The sequence below is a fragment of the Gossypium hirsutum genome, chromosome D11 (assembly GCF_007990345.1).
Source record: "Gossypium hirsutum isolate 1008001.06 chromosome D11, Gossypium_hirsutum_v2.1, whole genome shotgun sequence".
Classification (NCBI taxonomy): Eukaryota; Viridiplantae; Streptophyta; class Magnoliopsida; order Malvales; family Malvaceae; genus Gossypium; species Gossypium hirsutum.
The window spans coordinates 18,804,413-18,824,284 of record NC_053447.1 but is presented as its reverse complement, the minus strand read 5'-3'; the positions used below and the strand labels follow the sequence as shown (position 1 = coordinate 18,824,284).

At 31.9% G+C, this 19,872-nt stretch overlaps 2 protein-coding genes and 1 pseudogene across 10 annotated transcripts; all 3 read left to right on the top strand.

Moving 5' to 3' along the window:
- The first annotated feature begins 30 nt into the window (after positions 1-30).
- Positions 31-3,312, top strand: LOC107917488 (LEAF RUST 10 DISEASE-RESISTANCE LOCUS RECEPTOR-LIKE PROTEIN KINASE-like 2.4). Its single transcript, XM_016846837.2, has 3 exons — positions 31-386; positions 600-1,180; positions 2,182-3,312. Exons 1-3 carry the CDS (start codon positions 55-57, stop codon positions 3,237-3,239), a joined length of 1,971 nt encoding a protein of 656 aa, XP_016702326.2. The 5' UTR covers positions 31-54; the 3' UTR covers positions 3,240-3,312.
- A 1,995-nt stretch (positions 3,313-5,307) lies between these two features.
- LOC121223156 (PR5-like receptor kinase) lies at positions 5,308-6,059 on the top strand (annotated as a pseudogene).
- Positions 6,060-6,828: 769 nt separating this feature from the next.
- On the top strand, positions 6,829-16,281 carry LOC107916695 (transcription factor IIIB 60 kDa subunit). 9 transcript variants are annotated; one of them, XR_005921206.1, is made up of 22 exons: positions 6,829-7,219; positions 7,319-7,400; positions 7,793-7,865; positions 8,132-8,220; positions 8,316-8,392; positions 8,619-8,631; positions 8,767-8,875; positions 9,391-9,439; positions 9,571-9,683; positions 9,805-9,884; positions 9,977-10,063; positions 10,804-10,884; positions 11,394-11,555; positions 11,670-11,774; positions 12,397-12,448; positions 12,550-12,668; positions 13,475-13,555; positions 13,970-14,107; positions 14,558-14,647; positions 15,212-15,331; positions 15,532-15,585; positions 15,887-16,054. XR_005921206.1 is itself a non-coding variant. In XM_041106368.1 (21 exons), the coding sequence occupies exons 1-21, from the start codon at positions 7,158-7,160 to the stop codon at positions 16,076-16,078; spliced, it is 1,908 nt and encodes a 635-aa protein (XP_040962302.1). In that variant the 5' UTR covers positions 6,829-7,157; the 3' UTR covers positions 16,079-16,281. The 9 variants fall into 9 exon arrangements, 8 of the variants coding, with proteins under 8 accessions (XP_040962302.1, XP_040962304.1, XP_040962303.1 ...); XM_041106368.1 differs by lacking the exon at positions 15,212-15,331 and having other exon boundaries at positions 15,887-16,281; XM_041106370.1 differs by lacking the exons at positions 11,394-11,555; positions 15,212-15,331 and having other exon boundaries at positions 15,887-16,281.
- The last annotated feature ends 3,591 nt before the right edge of the window (positions 16,282-19,872 follow it).

Here is a 19,872-nt window from a genome sequence, read left to right as displayed (position 1 = left end):
TTTTAATTTAACTTATCAACAGTTAGCCTTGTTGGTGGATACAATCTACCATTGATGATATCCCCACATGGTGGAACTGGAGGTGACTGTAACTCAACTGGATGTGTTGCGGATTTGAACGGTGACTGTCCTTCGGAGCTTAAGGTTGTCAATGGGAGTGAGACAGTTGCATGTAAGAGTGCTTGCTCTGCTCTTGGGGAACCCCAGTATTGCTGCTCTGGAGAATATTATTCTCTAGCTACGTGCCAGCCCACTTCTTACTCACAATTCTTCAAGACTGCGTGTCCTACAGCTTATAGCTACGCCTTTGATGATGATGCAACCAGTATGTTCCATTGTGTTGAAGCTGATTATGATATTACTTTCTGCCCTACCCCTTCCACCAGGTAACAAATGCATGCCAATTTCAATATAGAGAACGGGCGATCCCAAGGCAATGGTGTCTGTTGATGTCACCGGTCCGCGGTGGCAATGGCAATCAATTGCCAACCCTTTCTTCCATCTCTGCTCTGAAAATTTTTGGAAAAGAAAATGATTCTCTTTCTTTCTGCTTCTACTTCTGTTTTGCTTATTCTTGGGTTTCCTGTTTCACTACCCAGTCCCGATCAACTGTACGAGAAGTGCCGCGATGCAGTGTTTAAATGTGGGGATATCTCCATTGGATATCCTTTCTCCGGAGGTGATCGAGATCCAGAATGTGGACATCCTGGTTTGGAGCTTCACTGTGAAGTTTTTACTAATACTACTAAGATTGAAATTGTTGGTGTAAAGTATGAGGTGCTGGACATCCGTCATGAAAATCAAATTCTAAGGATTGCAAGGAAGGACTTCATCAAGAATGGCTCTTGTCATCCTCAAATTCCAATTCAAGATTCGATCCTGAATTCTGAGCCATTCGTTCTCGGTTCTGGAAATACCAATCTTACTATGTCTTATGACTGCCAATCTTCATCGAGTCTTGGAATCTTCCCTTGCGATTCTTCAAATTACAACAATGTTTCCATAACTACAAATAACATTCGTCCAGATGGATGTTCAGCTAATGTTAGAGTCCCGATTCTTCAATCTTCCTGGGAAAGACTTCGAAATGATTCCCTGGATTTGGAAGAAGCATTGGAAACAGGATTCGAGGTGCAATGGAAGGAAGATGCGGAAGCCTGCCGGAAGTGCAATGTCAGAGGTATGTATGTACTTTCCATTTATACAATTCAACATGTTATTTATTTTCTATTTTAAGATAGTAATATTAATTTGATGTGAATGTTTAACTCAAGAAGAAAAAAAAAAGGAGTTGAAATTATTTAAATAATTGAAATCGTACAGTAACTAATTGATTGCTTTGTGTGGTATATTGTAATTGAATAGGTGGGTCCAAATCCAAGTTGAAGCTGACTCCAATAATCATAGATATGAAACTGTTTGTTGGGTAATAATGTGGTTTGAATTAACTGCATATATTCTAAGCACACACTAAATACATCACAACTACTATAATTGTAGTGTTGAAATAGCTTTTAATTAAGTTGATTTTAAATAAATATATATACTCTTTCTATATCTTTTAATGCTTTTCTTTTAAATTAATAATCATCCTTTTTTTTTAACTTTTATAATTTTTAGGGTAAACTATTAAAATAGTCTTTTTTTTTTTGGTTTCAGGTTACATTTTAATCACTTATGTTTGAAAAATTACATTTTAGGCACTTACGTTATCGTGTTGTAACATTTTAGTCACTGAGTGTTAATTGTAGTCAACAGTGTAACGGTAAGCTGAGGTGGCACGTTAAATCATCATTTCAAATGAAAATTTTAGGTTAAAATTTAGCTCTAAACGAAAAAATATAGGGACCAATTGTACAATTTAATCTACAATTTTTGTTCGAAATGATGATTTAACATGTCAAGTCAACTTATTGTTACATTGTTAACGATAATTAACAGCTTAGTGACTAACATGTTACAACACATTAAGGTAAGTAACGAAAATGTAATATTTCAAACATAAGTGATTAAAATGTAACCCGAGATAAACAAAAGTAACTATTTTGATAATTTACCCTTTGTTTTTAAGTTTCTTGTTCGATTTTATTCACTACTTTCTTTTTATTTTAACCAATGTTTTCACTTTAATTGAATCTTATCTATTGAGCTAGCAAAAATTGATTAATAGTTCATAAACAGGATCTGTTGTTGGAGTTGTATCGATTTCTACTATATGCTTCACTGTCTTAAGGTTCAAAGGAAAATTATTATCAAATTATCCCCGCCAAGGAAAGAAGAACGACGATGCTAGGATTGAGGAATTCATCACAAAGTTTGGTCCTTTTGCTCCAAAGAGATACTCTTACGAAGAAATCAAGAAAATGACAAACAAATTCAATGATAAATTAGGCCAAGGAGGTTTTGGAAGTGTATATAAAGGAAAACTACCTGATGGTCATCTTGTGGCAGTTAAATTCTTAAGTGAAATGAAGGGAAATAGAGAGGATTTTATGAATGAAGTAGCTAGCATTAGCAGAACTTCTCATGTTAATATAGTGACTTTACTTGGTTTTTGCTTTGAAAGATCGAAGAGAGCTTTGATCTATGAATTCATGCCCAAAGGATCATTGGACAAGTTCATTTATGGACAAGGATCGGATAATCAAAGTCGTCAATTGGAATGGGTAACATTGTATGACATTGTACTCGGCATCGCTAGAGGACTTGAGTACTTGCATCAAGGTTGTAACACAAGGATCTTGCACTTTGACATAAAGCCTCACAATATCCTTTTAGATGAGAATTTTTGTCCCAAGATCTCTGATTTTGGCTTGTCGAAATTATGTGAAAGAAAGAAGAGTATTGTATCAATGACAGGTGCTAGAGGAACTGCGGGATATATTGCTCCAGAAGTGTTTTTTCGAAATCTAGGAGGAGTTTCTCATAAATCCGATGTCTATAGTTATGGAATGATGGTGCTTGAAATGGTTGGAGGGAGAAAAAGTGTTAATGTTGAAGCGTCCCAAACTAGTGAAATATATTTTCCGTCATGGATTTATAAGCATCTCGATCAGTCTACAAACTTGAATATTAATGAAGAAATAACAGAAGAGGAAGCAGAAATAACAAGGAAATTGATTGCAGTGAGCCTTTGGTGCATTCAAACCAATCCATTAGATCGACCATCAATGACTAGAGTATTAGAAATGTTGCAAGGAAGCATTCAATCATTGGAACTTCCCCCACGACCTACTTAAACATTTTTGTGGAAATTGTTCATTAAACACGTGTCTATTTTTTTAAATCTATTAAACATGTAGTGTTCGTGAATTTAAGAGAGTTATAAATATGAAAAAATGCAAATAAGGGCATGCAGAATATATGAGGATCTATTTGATGATTTCTAATAGAATCAAAAATTGATTAAACAAACAATCGTTCGAAACGTAACATAAAATTTGATACGTTTTTTTTTACAATACTTTTTAATACTACCTGCCAAATTGGAAAATTAACTAATGCTTATGGCTTGGTGTTTATTCACATGGACAATGTGTATGATTTTGTTGAAAGTGAAAATATAGGTGAAAATGAGATTGAATATATTTAGAGAAGTTTTCGAAGTCTTGTCTTTAAAAATGTCAATCAAGTTTCTCAACAGTAGAAAGTATTGTCCCCTAGGGGAGGGTTTTATCTCCCGCTATGCAGAGAGCCATTTACAGTTCACAGAGGGAAACGCTCGACCATATGTCGATGTACAACCACCCATCAAGAGGCGATGTGAGTGTCTCACCCTTCATGAGATTCGAACCCCTTGACCTATTGTCGATGTCCCCGAAAATGACATTTCGAAAACTTCCTCAACAATAACGATAGTATTAGAATCAAATAATTTGGGTTTTGATAAGAAAAACCAAACAAATTGTTACTATCCATGATTTGACTATATAGTCAGTACAAAACGACATCAATAGTGGTATTACTAGGGTGTACTTCAACCAAGTTTGACTCCAAACTTAAAGTTTAATCTTTAAAGTTGAAAATTTAGTTCAATCTCTCAATTCTGATTTAAGATAATGATTTTTTATCTAAAGAAGAAAATGAGCTTGATTGTCATGTCGATTATTTGTGCTTAACCTCGAATTGAAAATTTTCAATAATAATAAGTGAAAGTTTGATTATACTGCTAAGTTTTCTTTTTGGTACAAATCAAGAGAGGCTAATGCCTTGAAAAGTTAATAAATTATAAACGCCTTCCATCCTATTTTAGTATGCCCGCTTATTTAGTCGGCCATTTTTTGTCACCTCAAAAAAACCTATAAAAACAAATATTATGATTTTTTTAGTATAATAATTGTCGAAACCTCTTTGGAGATCCACTTTTTATTTTAAAATGAAAATAGAGTTGCCACCAATCCTTTTTATTTAGATATGATTGCATCACCTCAAAATTTGGTCATTTTAATAAAATGTTAGATTTACTAAAATAATTGTTTTTGGTCTACAAAATCCAAGAAATGGGTTCGAGAGTCGGTTACGTATGTGGAAGGGTTAACACACTCATAAAGCCCAAAGTTGGTACCTAGTTGATTACTTAATGTCTCAATGTTGAAAATTAAAAATTTGAAGAGAATTTAAAATATGATCCCTCTTTGCATGATGTTATTTGATGATATTAAAAAAATCCCGATCTAAATTGAATTTTTAATGAGGTTTTTCTCATTTCGGGTTGATCAAGACGAAAAATCATGTTTCGTAAGTTGGGGCACAAAATCTCGAATTTTTGAAAATAAGAATGCTCACCATTTAAATATTGCTTAAATCTTATATTTTTATTTATTATTTATTGTTTTTTTAAAAGGAAGGGCTATTTGATTATTTCGGTTCAAGAGAAAAAAATTGTACCTCGTAAGTTAAGGGTACAATTTGTCAAATTCTCTAAATAAATAATATCATCTTGGTTCAAAGTCATTTTTTTATGCGTTTATGCCGAAAAATGGATGAATATAAGTAGCAATATTTACAATGTATGATGATGACGAAAGGATGGTATTAACAAAACGACAACATGAATGATGAAATAAAATGTTCAATCAATAATACTACATTATAATAAGGATAAGGATAATGATAATGACATAATATAAAAATGTATGACAATAATATAATTAATTAAAATATTGATTGAGCAAATTTTAACAAACATAATATTAATTAACATCAATGATCACTTAATAAATGGGAGTTGTATCGATTTCTACTATATGCTTCATTGTCTTAAGTTTCAAAGGAAAATTATTTTCAAATTATCTCCGCCAAGGAAAGATGAACGACAATGCTAGGATTGAGGAATTCATCACAAAGTTTGGTCCTTTTGCTCCAAAGCGATACTCTTACGAAGAAATCAAGAAAATGACAAATAAATTCAATGATAAATTAGGTCAAGGAGGTTTCGGAAGTGTATACAAAGGAAAATTATCCAACAATCATCTTGTGGCGGTTAAATTCTTAAGAAAAATGAAGGGAAATGGAGAGGATTTTATAAATGAAGTAGCTAGCATTAGCAGAACTTCTCATGTTAATATAGTGACTTTAATTGGTTTTTGCTTTGAAAGATCAAAGAGAGCTTTGATCTATGAATTCATGCCGAAAGGATCATTGGACAAGTTCATTTATAGTCAAGGATCAGATAATCGAAGTCGTCAGTTGGAACGGGTTATATTGCTCCAGAAGTGTTTTTTCGAAATCTGGGGGGAGTTTCTCATAAATTCGATGTCTATAGTTACGGAACGATGGTTCTTGAAATGGTCGGAGTAAGAAAAAATATCAATGTCGAAGTGTCCCAAACTAGTGAAACATATTTCCCCTCATGGATTTATAAGCATCTTGATCAATCTATGAACTTGAATATTAACGAAGAAAGAACAAAAGAGGAAGAAAAAATAACAAAGAAGTTGATTGCAGTGAGCCTTTGGTGCATTCAAACCAATCCATTAGATCGGCTGCCAATGGCTAAAGTAATAGAAATGTTGCAAGGGAGCCTTCAATCATTAGAACTGCCGCCACGACCCACTTAAGATGTTGCAAATATTTGTTAACTTGAGTAACTTGTTCACATTGAAGCAATCATAAGTAAATTTAATAAATTATATATTTTGATTTCATAAATTTTTTAATTGATATTTTTTAAATATATTTTAAATGTTTATTGTGTAAACATAAATTATTAAATGCATAAAAAATCAAATAATTTTTTTTGTATTTATCAGTATTAACTTTGAGTTCTTTAAATGTGTTATATTTGTATATTTAATAGAGGGTAAAAATATCATGGAAGTCCCTATACTTATAGTTGAATTGCATTTTGTCCTTGCTACTCAGAAAATGGACAAACTAGTCATTGCACATTAGATTAAAAAAAATTTGTCCTTTTTGTTAAAAAAATTCATATATTTGTGCAGTCAAAAATTAATATGGTTGATGGAATAATCAAATAGTGACATGCTATGTTACAATTATTCTATGTATCTAATAATTATGCTACTATAAATTGCAATAGTTAATTGTAATTTATTTTGCAATTAAGTTGGTTGACTTGGTTATTATATTATTGTATTTTGATTTAATTAAATATTTATTTTTTAGTATCTTTTTAAGAGATTTTAGGCAACAATTTTTTAGATTAATTAGGAGAAATTTAGCTAAGAAATGATAATCTGAAGTTATCTAATATGATTTTATTTTCTTATTTGAGACATTAAATCAAGAAGTTTAAATTAAAAAAAAAAACTCTCTACCTTAATTAAAAAAATTAAATGATAGGTTTGAAACCTATCGGCCCGGTTTTTTTCATCTCGTCCCTAAATCCAAACGTAACGTCATCTCTTAACCGTTCCACTAATTCCCAACTCAGTGACTCACTCTTCCCTCTCCTTCTCAGCCTCCAATTTCTTTCGTTCTTTTTTTTTTTTTCGTTTTTCCTTCCTAAATTTCTTCTTCCGATTGCTTTTATAAATCTATTTTGATCTAAATTATTCTGTTTATTACTAACTTTGATTTCATACTCTAAATTTGAAAAATTCATAGTTTCAATTTGATTGCTGAGAAAAAGAAGGCAAGGGAAAGAAGAAGGCGCTATTCTTTTATTTAGAATTTTAAATTCGTAATTGAGCAGGATGGTTTACTGTAATAATTGCTCCAGAAACGTTACTGGAGAACGCGTCGACGACGGTCTTTTGTAAGTGGATTTCTTGCTCATAAACAGTGTGGGTCTTTTTTGGAGAAAATTTCAGTTTCTTGTTTCATTATTTATTTTACTTATTTATCTCTTCTGTAGGTCTTGCACTTTTTGCGGGAAGGTGTTGGAAGATTGCATTTTTGCAACCGAACCTCAATTCGTTAAAGATTCATCTGGCCAAGTAATGTTTCTTTCTTTATACGTAATTTTTATGTTTGGAACTATGTTATGGTAAAATTTAGTTGAATAGATGCGAGTTAGGTTTAAGCTAGGTGATATGTACTCTTAAATTTTGTGCGAGGTTCATTGTTTTTGTCATAGACAATTACTTCTTACTAGCTATTTGTAGTTTCCTAACTACGAGAATGGCTGGCTGAATATGCCATCAAACAGAAGAAGAAATTGGCAAGCTAATCTCATTGTCAGACGTGTTTTAATTGAGTGAAGTGCATTGAATTGTGGAGTTCAAGTTTTGTTTCCCTTTGTTTAGTTTGTTGATAACTTGATCTTTGCTTTCTTGTTTTTGACTTGCATTTATTTTGATTTCTGTTGCTAATTTCACTTTGTTCCCAGAGCAAACTATCTGGAAATTTTGTGAAATCTACGCAAAGCATTTCAGATTCACGCCAGCATACCATAGCTAAAGGTATGCTTTATTAAGTTGCATCTATGTTATGCAAGAAGCTATATGTTGCCAACTTTTGATAAAGGATTATTTATACATTTCATCAAATTCGCTCTTTCAGGGTGCTCTGATTTCAAAACCTTTTGACATCTTTATTGCAGGCTCAACTTTACTTTTATGTGTTATTTCAGTTTGTTGTCGTGGCTAATTATGTGTTAGCATTACACACTTATTGCAATGTGACTTATAAATATCTTGTTTCTGGTTTTAATTTCATGGTGATACAGCTCTTGATGGTATCAGATCTTTGAAGACTGGATTGCTTATTGACGAGTATAGTGATGATGTTGCTAATGTTGCTTTACGGTTTTATGAAGTATGTTTTCTTTTTCGGAACTTTCATTTCATGCTTGTTATTTTTGTCCTCCCCCCCCCTCAATATTTTAAGCTATTTTTATATTTACTGTGAAGGTTGGCCTTGAACGGAATTTCACTAAGGGACGCAGATCAGAGCTAGTACAGGCTGCATGTCTTTACCTTGCCTGTCGGTGAGGAATTTCTTCTTTCTTAAACTTGTAATGTGGTTACATGGAAATACTATTGCCTGAATTCGAACATGGTCTATTGTCTTAAACTTAAATGTGATGATTCAGCTGTTTATATCTCAGTTTAATAAACAAACATGTAGACGTCTACTGATTATGTGCATAAGCACTTGCTAAAATAAAATTTCACTCATGTAACTTACAAATGCATATTTTCACTAAAATATAGGGTCATGCAGATGGTAGTAACTTCTACTACTTCAAACCTCTCGTTCTCATTTGTAAAATAACAAGCGTGATTCTTTACCTTCTATCCTTTTATTTATGGGAAGTATCTGATCTTTTTTCCTTTCAAATCTTTTTTGAAATTTGTGCAGTATTGGCTACTTTTTCTTCTGCAAAACACAATAAGCTGTGACTCTTTACTTCATCTTCTCGTATATGTTTTTTGGTCATGGATTTTGCTTGAGTTTGGCTTAGGAAAAGGTGGGTAATACTGTAATGTTAAAGATTTTTTTGTTGACTAGGATTTTCAAGAACGAGGGTAAGAGTCTTGTATTTTAGGGTTTGATATTGGTCAAACAGATGTGTTTGTGGCTGGGGTTGGAATGCAGAAAGAATATTGCTGGTCTGGAATTGAGAAAGAAAATATTGGATGGGATCTCTTTCAGCTAGTGGTCCACTAGTTGAAAAAAACACAAAAGGTTCATGCTGTGCTCGTAAGAGCCATATTAAATATTCAAATTAGCTCTATACTTTCTTGAAAATTAGATCATTGCAGAGATACACAAATCAGTCAGTGAATGAAAGAGTCAGGATAGGGAACTGTAGAGGGAGAGGAAGAGAGAAAGAGGGAGAGCTATCATGAGCGACATGATTCTTTTTGTTTCTTCTTCAATTTAGGGTTGAATTGTTTACCCTCCTTTTTATCACTTTTTTGTTTCTTTTTGTTCTTTGAACTGTTGAACTATTTCCCTCCTCAACCATATAATTTTTGGCAGGCAAAAGGGAAAGCCATTCCTTCTTATTGATTTTTCACATTATTTACATGTAAATGTGTAAGCAATTTTCCCCCTTTCTACCCCTTTTAAACAAATTTAACTTGCTCGATAATTCTTTATCTCTGTGTTTCTGCGTGATGAGGTTTTTTTTTGACAGATGTTCTGTTGTTTCTTCTTCAGTTATGAGCTTGGCTCTGTATATCTGCAACTTTGCTATGTGCTGTACCTTGCTGACTCAAAGGATCTTCCGAAACTAATTGATCCTTCAATTTTTATTCATAAATTTACAAATGGTAAGTTGCTTAATCAATTTCTGTACCTTGAGATTTTTTAGTTGATCGCATGCTCCCAGTGTTTGTGCGTTGAACTTAGACATGCATAATAGACATGCATAATAACCAATATACTTTGCAGCTTTGATTCCAGAAGGAAATGATGAAGTTGTTAAAACTGCACGGGACATTTTAGCTAGCATGAAACGGGACTGGATGCAGGTGTGATTTTATTCAAAAGTACTTTATTTTGATTCTGTGTATTATCTAGGTAATTTTTGGAGTTAAAATCTTACTGTAACACAAATTAACAGACAGGGCGGAAACCCAGTGGATTATGTGGTGCAGCACTGTACATTTCTGCACTTTCACATGGTCTGAAGTTTTCTAAGTCAAAGATTGTAAGTTATAGTTCATACCTTTTTGTTTTTTGCCTTCTTTAATAATCATATGTTGTTGTTCCTTTTGCTTGAAAATCTATAAGTTTTTACTTTTTATTTATACTATTTGGTTGACAGGCTTTGCAATTTTAATTTTATGATAGGGGCTTGAAATTCAGTAGATGTTTTAACTTCCAACCATGTCATGATTGTTCTCATACACATTCTAAATAAGGTCCTAACTCATATTAGGTGGTGTTGGATTAGGTTCATGTCTTGGCCTAAGCTAGAGTAGGGAGAGTTTTAGATGCCTCACTGCCCTGTCTAAGACCCCCTCTACAATTTTCATTGTAGTAATATGCACATGTCCATGTTGTCATTATTATTATTTATTATTTATTCTTTTTCCGTAAAGTAAACTTTAGCATCATGGTACTAAAAGGTGGAGGCATAAAATAACTGAAGTTTAATACGATAAAAATGAAAAAGCAAAAGTAAAATAAATCCACGACAGCCTTAAGCCATAACAATACTGGATAGCTTGATATTACCATTTAGCATCTGCTAGATAATGAATTTTTGTTTTTTCAGTTTAATTTATTTCATTATATTTATTTATTTATGCTTGTGGGCAGTTTAATTTTTTGTTTTTCCAATTTCTTCTTTACTTAGATTCATGTTGATTCTTGTTTTTTCCCCCCTTTTGCTTATTATACTCTCTCTCTCTTAAATTGTTCGGTTAATTAAGGTCTGTTTATCAGATAGAGGTTGTTCACATTTGTGAAGCAACATTGTCAAAGCGGTTGATTGAATTTGAGAATACCGACTCTGGAGCCTTAACGGTATGCATTTTTTTACTTGTGCATGGTAAAATAGAACTACATTGTGCTAGGAAATTGGTAATGGAATAAGATTGTAAATTAGAAACTATGGAATGAAGAACCATATTCAACTGATGCTTACAGTAGTTTGAATTTTTTTTCCCCTTTTGATGTTGATATGACTTTCTATCTGCATATGGTCCTAAGTAGAGCATGATGGCGTAATCCGATCTATAAGGCTTGCAGTATCTTGGGCGAAAAAAGCTTTGTTGTTGTTGTAATTGTAACTTGTGTCAGTACAATTATTTTTTTCTTATGCTAGAATTTGATTGTTAAATCTTTACTATTATTACTGTTGATGTTACTTTTTTTCACACTACAGAGTATCTAACTAATTTTATGAAAAAGTTGATGCCAATTTTTCATCATTACCTCAGGTGTCATGTTGAATTTGTTGTATTCCACATCTTGTTACTTTTCCTCCTTCGTATTTCTTGAAAATACCTCCTTTGTTTTGAACTTGTGACCAGATGGAGGAATTTACGGAAAAGGAGAGGGAGCTTCGAACTAGTTCATTAACTGAAAAACACCCAAATATTGGGTCAAAAGAAACCAGCTTAGATGAAGTGCTATGTAGGCATGTGGGGAGAAAACCTTTTGCCTATGGACTTTGTAATGAATGTTATGAAGAGGTGGCACCCATGTTTTTTTTGTACCTTTTTATATTCTTTGACCCACTACAATTGTACTACTGGAAACTGTTTTATCATTGAAGCTGAAGTTCATGCTGTTACTGGCTCGTGCAGTTCATGAAGGTTTCAGGAGGGATTGATGGAGGGTCAGATCCACCTGCATTCCAACGGGCTGAGAAAGAGAGAATGGCAAAATTATCTATTGAGGAAAATAATAAAGTAAGTTCTGTAATTATACCTTTTTAAAGGCTTAAGGACAGTGAATGTTGAGAATCTGAATTGTAGACACTTCATATATTTTGGATTGCAAGATTCACATCATGGGCATGCAAAAAGGTTATTCTCTCACAATGCCCCCCTCCCCCCCTCATGTGCTAACTGATCTCTTAATGTGCTGTCATTCTTTTCAGTTTAAACACTTAATGGTAAAGAATTTATTTATTGTTATGTTGATTAACTATGACAGACTGAACTCTCAAAATCTTGTCACAGGACGCTTGAGTCCTTTCTTCTCTTGGATTTTTTTTTTACCTTTATTTATCATAAGGTTATCTTCTGGATTGTGAGATTCATGTGAGCATGCAGAATTATTCTCTCCTCCGTCCTCATGTGCCAACTGATCTCATAATTTGGTGCTGTCTTCTTTTTAGTTTAAAAACTTAGTAATGAAGACTTTATTAATTGTTCTGTTGCTTAATTATGAGAGATTAACCTCTCTCAAATTTTTGTGACAGGACACTTGAATCTTTTTATTATTTATTATGAGGTTATCTTCTGCATAGTTTTAACTTTCATTCTTTAGCACGATATTTCATTGTTGTGGTTGTTTTTGATAACCCAGAGCATATCTAGCAGCACGTTTGCAAGTGGATCTGAAATACCTGAAAATAGTGGTAAGTTTTATTATCATGAGTAATCATGCATGACATGGTTTAATAATTGGACTTTTTTATCTAAATGCCCTAGATCTTTTATTAGAAAAGGTATTTTTCAGGGTTTTTAGAGGATGCAACTAACAAGGCAGCCATTGGTGAGGGTGACAATGATAAGTTACCTGGAGTTGATGATAGTGATGATGGATCGGATAACTTTTCTGATATTGATGATATTGAGGTGCAGAATAAGTCTGCTTTCTTGTATTTTGACATTGCATTGTCCATAGGAACTTCAACAAACAAAAGTACTTCATACTCTACCCAAGTGCTAAACTAACTACATTGGTTATATTTCCTAGTCTAATGGAATATTGTTTTAAGATGTATATAGAATTATGTAAATTACATCAAGTTTCTTGAGCTTTGACTAGCTTAACTGTTTTGCTTCTTTTACTTGCATATCATCTTTTTTCCTTGCATTCATAAACCATCTAAGATGCTCTACACTTGATTTGAAGTCAACTGGGCTTAAATTCAGCTTTGATCACTGCTACCAAAGTAATCCTGAACGTTTGGGTGGTTGTCTGTCTTATGCAATCAGCACCGCTATTGTTATAGTTTCTTCTGAGCTACTCTAGGTCTAAATAATGGTTGATCTGTAAAGTTGAGTCTTCAGAATACAAAATTGTCAATTTGAAAGGGAAAAATGTTCAAGAACTGACTACAATTTACCTAAACTAAGTTTATTGTTCAGGTCTACTCTCAGTTTATTGTTCAGGTCTACTCTTCAGTATTTAGAGTTTGGTTCTTCATAACTTTCTTAGGAGGTGAGTTTGGTTGGTCTGGTACAGAATCAACCATCCTGAGATCTAGTCATATAAATAGCCTTCAGTGTACACCTTTTCTCAACAATATTTTCATGCCTTTTAAACTGTTATGTCTTTATTAATGCATGCATGCATTTATGTATATGTGCATTAAATTTTATCTTCTTACTTTCATTTTCTTATCACTCTTGGGAACTACTCATTATTACATTTTCAGGTTGATGGTTACCTTCACAATGAGGAGGAGAAGCATTTCAAAAAGATCATTTGGGAAGAAATGAACCGGGAATATGTTGAGGTGATTTGAACCATGACTTTGTTAAGTACAACATTATTTTGGCCTCCTCTACTCTAATCTCACAGATTAAATGCAATATTCATGCATTGGCATGTGCTCAAGTAAGGGCATTGGAAAAGCATTTTGTATCTTTCTAGTTAAAAACATACATAAGAGGATGATTTCTCCTTGAAGAACAATTCAGATATATTTGACTATTGAAAAGACGGACTTTTAGATGGTTTTTCTCATACTTTTGGTCAAATTGAGCCCTGAATCTGTGAAATTGTTTGATATAATTTATTTGAGTCTCAGTGCATTTGTGTGTTAGAAGGTAAATGGAAAATGCAACTCGACTTTCCTTTCATGAATTTATTGAATAAATAAATAAACCTAGCTAGTTACAGGAACTTAATCATACTGCAATCTTTGCAGGAACAAGCAGCCAAGGAAGCAGCTGCAGCAGCAGCTAAGGAGGCTTGCATGGCCAACTATGATAAATGCCCAGAGGATCTCCAAGCTGCACAGAAGCTTGCTGCAGATGTTGCAGAACTAGTGGCAAAATCTAGAAAGGTGATTCTTGAATATCAAGAAAAATTGGAAGTTTCCTGATTTCTGAAAATTATATCAAGAGAAATGCAAGCCACCTCTTGTACTTTATTACTTATTATTAAGATAGACATGGAAGGCAATATCTAAAAGGCTAAAATGAAAATGCAAAACAAACTATAAATGGTACCACACGTAATAGCTGGATTGCATGCACTTAATTCTTGATCTCTATTTCAGCTGACTTTTGCCACTATGGCTTGATGCAAAGTTTGTCTTTCTTTTTTAATTATGAGCATTGTTCTAAGCTTAGCAATTAGCATGTTGCAAGATGTAATTCTTATGTCCAACCATGATCGTCTTTAGATTATGGTACTTATCTTTTTAAGATATATTGTTTCCAGAAATCTTTCCTCTATTTTAGCTTGTTTTTCTCTTCTTTTTTTTTTTGGTTTGCTTTTGTTATATTAACAGGAGAGGCAACAAAAGCGAGCTGCTGAAGAAAAAGATGCAGGTCCTGCTCAGACTGCTGCCGAGGCAACCCGGCGAATGCTGGTTAGGAAGGTATTAGATAGCCTTTCTTTCTTGTTTTGGCCTAAGGGGTACCGCGTGGCTGAATAGATTTGTGATTATGATGAAACTGCACTTTGAAATGGGAACATTGTAGTGTTATAGTAATTAAGATCTACAGTAATTTTGGGTTAATGAAACTAAAACTAATAATAATCTCTCCAGATGGCTGTAAAATTGCCTCATTATTCTGTAATTTTAAAATAATAAACAATCAAAAGATTTAGGTCTTTTTTTAAAAAAGAAAAAAGGAAATCCCTTTTACACAAGACTTTACTGAAAAGAGCTTCGTCTTTGTTGGAAGAATATGGTTGAACAGGTTAAGAAACTAAATACTACAATATTGTCTCTTGTTTTTTCACCAGAAAACATCAAAATTTGTTAATATATCACTTTCTTGGCATGTATAAACATTATGCAATTCAAAATTTTTAGGATGCCTGGAATTTGTTTGTTAAAATAATGTCAAAAGTTGGCTTCTTATTTAATCCCATCAGGCAATTACCTAACTGAAATGGAAACCTTGAACAGGAGATTAATCTGATACTCCTTTTGCAGACAATCTCAATGAGATTTAAAAGTTAGTAGACAGATTAGCTATGCCTTGATAACCACCCCGGAGTCGAACAAAGTGATCCTGAAAATAAAATGCTGATTTTGCTTGGATCCATTTGACAGGTCTAGCATTCACGCATTTCTGCAATCTACAGTTGTTGTCATAATCATGCATTTGTTTAGGTTCTATAATTTTTCAAGTGTTTCATGCACGTATGGATGTTTACTAGTAAAACTGTCATTTTAGTACTTTATATGGATTCTACTAACCGAATTGCTTAACTTTTGCCTTGAATGCTTATACTTGTATTGGTTCTGTGCAGAGATTAAGTTCAAAAATAAACTATGATGCATTGGAGAAGCTCTTTGATGACCCGGTATGTTTATGCCTAATTTGTTTTAATGTTTCAAATTGATTGTTAGACCGTAGACACGAACTTACAAACAAATACTTGGTAATTTCTTTTGTATCCCTTATTGTATTTGACAAAGACTTATTCATTTGGGTGGTATGATACCTATGTTACTCCGACTTGGAAGTGTTGGATATGATTATTCTCAACGCATCAACCTGGATACTTCAGAGTCGGACTAACATAGGGTTGCTTTAGAGGGATTTGTTTTTTAAAAAACAAAAAAACTTCATGAAGTTATCTTAGGATTTCTTTGGTATAACAGGTTACAGAGAAACCCAAGAAACAAAGAATAGAATCAAATTCAGATGAAAAGGAGGAGAAGGCTTCTAAAATTGGCAAAGAAGGTGATTTAGAAGATGAATATAACGACAATGATGATGATGGATATGGAGGAATTTTTTACGGTGACACTGAATATGAGTATGAGGATAATTATGATTACGATGGATATTGAATTGTCTTTTATGTTGGATTTGGGTGAATTCTTATATTCAGAACTCTACTCGTAGAGCAAAAGAAGCAAATGGCGTTAGTAAAGAGGGAGTTAAAACTGCAGTCATTAGTGATAGTTTTACTCTTGAGGAGACACTAGGATGGACAGTGAGAATAATGATTTTATTGAAATTGAATATATTCTATAGGTGGGTTTTAATCAAACATGGAAACTTCTTGAGTTTTAGCCCAATTCTCAGCTTCTCAAGTTTGACGGCATTGTATAATATTTAACACGTATTTTTATATTAAGCAAGTAAAATTTATAACGTTTATGAAATTCCAAATTAAATGGCAAGAAATCAAAATTATAGCACTAAAAAGAGTTATATTACATTTGACAAATAAATTTATTTAAACACACGTCGCTGGAATTGTGGGTTCTTCATGCACTACAAAAGTGGCAGGTTTTACCAGTTTGCAACATAATTAACGATTTTTATAGCATACAATTAAATTGCTAATGGTATCTCATTCCCTTTATATTGATTATTTATTTAATCCCACATGACAAAATCAACTATAAATGCCATTCTTCAATCTATCAGAAACTGTGTTCCCATCTAAATTTATGTTTCTCATTTTCAGTAATGCATACTGCAATAACATAATTATTTTATTTACCATATTTTCAATAATGTGAAAATTACAAATATTAATTTAAATTGTATTTGTTCAAAAGGAGACATGTTGTGGAGTTTCCTTCATATTTTGGATAAAATAGGGTTGATGTCGGAACGAAGAAGAGCCAATCAAGAGGGTTGATGTCGGAACGAAGAAGAGCCAACATCTTGATGACACGACACCTACATCATGACAAGAGGATTTTCCATGTCTCGACGACATGATGAAGGGCGCCTCGCATGCCACGTCACGACGTGACGACATATTCCATACTTAATCTGATTTCTTCTCTTAGTTAAACTTTGTTATATTTTTTCTATTTAACTCTGATTATTCCAGAGATATTTTAGTCATATTTGTACACGAAATTCAACCTATAAATAAGCCTATTAAGAATAACAACAACAAAATTAAGGGAGAATTTATGAGAATTTCGAGAAATTTTTGTATTTTGATTTTTGCTGTCAAGTTTTCTTTACCCGTGATTTGTTTTATCCAATAGATATTTATATCTAATTTTCTCGATTTTCGTTTGTGTTTGTTGCATAATTCGGGTTCGACTTAACACATGCTCTACTTGATTTTTTGGTATTATTTCTTTTAAAAGTACTTTCTATTTTAACACTTTTATTTTCGTCTTAAATAATATTCAATAAAATAGTAAAATAACTTCTAATTCAAAAACAAATATTTTCAAAAAATAACCACAAATAAATTTAAGAGTGTTAACGGTTGGACTTGAATTTTAAAATCTAAAAAGTAAAAAAAAACTATAATTCTTATAAATAAAAATATAAAAAACTAAATTTCAAATTTATGAATAGTACCCTATCATACAGGGGCAAAGCCAAACAAAATTTTTTGGGGGACACAACTAAATTGTATATTTTTACGATAGTAGAAATACAATTTTATCATTTTAATAACTTATATATTTATAAAATTTAAATGATTAAATCAATTTTTTATCATTTTTTGGAGTGCCTAAAGTTTAATTTTATCATTACTAATTTAAAATTTTTTAAACTGAAAACTTTCCATTTTAGAACTTAGTGGATTCGCCACTGCTCTCATACATGGATAATCTAAAAAAATTATACTTATTTCTTAAATAATATATTATTAAAAATGTATTAAACATTGATTAAAAAATCAATACCTTTTAAACATATTTTGATTTTTTTAATTATTGCTTTTATCATAGAACTCCAATTTATATTAGAACTATTAATTATTCATTCACAACCTCGCCATAATCTTATAAACATTTATTAAAAAATGAAATTAAATAAATATTAGTTAAAGACTCAAATTGCGTAAATGTTTATTAAAAATTTGATAATTTTAAGCACTTTTTAAAATTGTTAAATAACTATATTTACAAATATAAAATTAATTCATGTTTTAAAACTAACTTAAAATATTGTTTTATGTATTAATTTAAAATTATTTTAGTTATTAATTTCTTTTTGGTTTTTAATTTATATTGACAATGCATTTATATTGTTTTAAAAACTATCAAGATTCTACATACTATATATTTATATTGTTATGTTTTTAATTTCTCAATATCATAATATTTTTGAAAGGTTACAGTTTTTGTAACCATTTTTTGACAAATATATATAATATATTTTAATTAATATATATAACTAAAAGGACGAAATTACCAATTATAAAATATATTTTAAGATTACATGTTATAATTATACGAAATCTTATAATTAAAATTAATTATTACATTCATAAACAATAGCAATAATAGAAATTTAAATAATCTGATTTTCGATTGCATCTTAGCTTAGTTGATATTGACATTGTTGCTAGTGAAAAAGGATGGGGTTTGAGCATGTTAAAACACATTTATCCTCTTATTTAAGAGTTAGGAATTAATTATAGATAATTTTAGGCATTATATACTGCACTTTTAACAAGTGTGGGGGGCAATTTGATTTTGTTAAATCAAATACCATTTAGGAAAGCTATATAATGATTCGTCCTACAAAATTAAAAGTTCGGAAGTTGGTTCGGTTTAAGCTCCATTGAGTTTTAGTTTTAAGGGCAAACTATATTCAATCACTAAATTATTAGTCAGCTTACATTATGATTATTTAACTTTAAAAGTTACAAAATAACCATTAAATTATTCAAAAGTTTTCATTTAAGTCACTGGACTATTAAAAATCGTTGTTGTACAACCTTCTCCGTTCAATTGTCCGCACCAATTGAGAGCTCTTTTTCTTCTTCTCTTTTACAATAATTCGAGTCTTTTTTTTCATGAAATAGTTTTGAACATCATGAATCTCCGAGCTAAAATCCAAACAACTTTATTCTCCGATCTTTGACACCAATTGATGGGTTGACTTGGATTTAAAATATATTCTTTTACTCGTCAATAGGTATTGATCTATCGTACCAGTCATCGAATTATAGCTTGAAACTCACTAGCCGGACTTTAAAAAAAAATTAACAACTTAATGATTTAAATAAAAACTTTTGAGTAATTAAGTGATGATTTTGTAATTGTTTTAAATACTAATAATAGTTTATTTAATGTTGCCTTAGTTTCAATGCGTGAGATCAGTTGGGAATAAAGATTAAACTGCTTGATTATGTTGAATTAAACTCTTTAGTTAATAAAGAATGAATTTGGTTCCCATGATAGTGGGATACTCGAATGAGACTCCACTAATGCCCAACCTGAATTCAAATATTTTGCATAAATGTCTGGCTTACACCTGATCCATGTTATAGCATACTCCAATCATCTCCCTGCAGTTTTCATCTAATTCTCCATTTCAACTTTTTCGTCTTCTTCCAATAGCTTATATACATAGACTTTGGCAACACTGTGAAGTCAAGTTTCCAAGATGTTAATCTAGAAATTCCATGTATCCGCTTGCAATTTCCTGTATATTTCCAGACTTGAAGTATCACTCTCATTTACTTTAATAAAATAGTTTCAACACTGTAAGTTCACGCTTAATAATATATTATTGCCATGGTAGGCAACCTAAATTTCCTTTGACTGGCACTTAATGGTGGCATATAACAGAAGTTTCCTATAGAGAAATTTCAACTTTGAATTAGTCAAATACCGACTATTTGATCATGAAGATCAATCAATACCAA

Excerpts from the sequence above, each read along its gene's own strand:
- LOC107917488 (XM_016846837.2), top strand. The coding sequence starts at position 55 with ATGATATCCCCACATGGTGGAACTGGAGGTGACTGTAACTCAACTGGA. Across the intron at positions 387-599 it reads TGCCCTACCCCTTCCACCAG|TCCCGATCAACTGTACGAGA; the intron begins GTAACAAATGCA and ends TTCACTACCCAG. Across the intron at positions 1,181-2,181 it reads CCGGAAGTGCAATGTCAGAG|GATCTGTTGTTGGAGTTGTA; the intron begins GTATGTATGTAC and ends GTTCATAAACAG.
- LOC107916695 (XM_041106368.1), top strand. The coding sequence starts at position 7,158 with ATGGTTTACTGTAATAATTGCTCCAGAAACGTTACTGGAGAACGCGTC. Across the intron at positions 7,220-7,318 it reads CGCGTCGACGACGGTCTTTT|GTCTTGCACTTTTTGCGGGA; the intron begins GTAAGTGGATTT and ends TCTCTTCTGTAG. Across the intron at positions 8,221-8,315 it reads TTGCTTTACGGTTTTATGAA|GTTGGCCTTGAACGGAATTT; the intron begins GTATGTTTTCTT and ends TTTACTGTGAAG.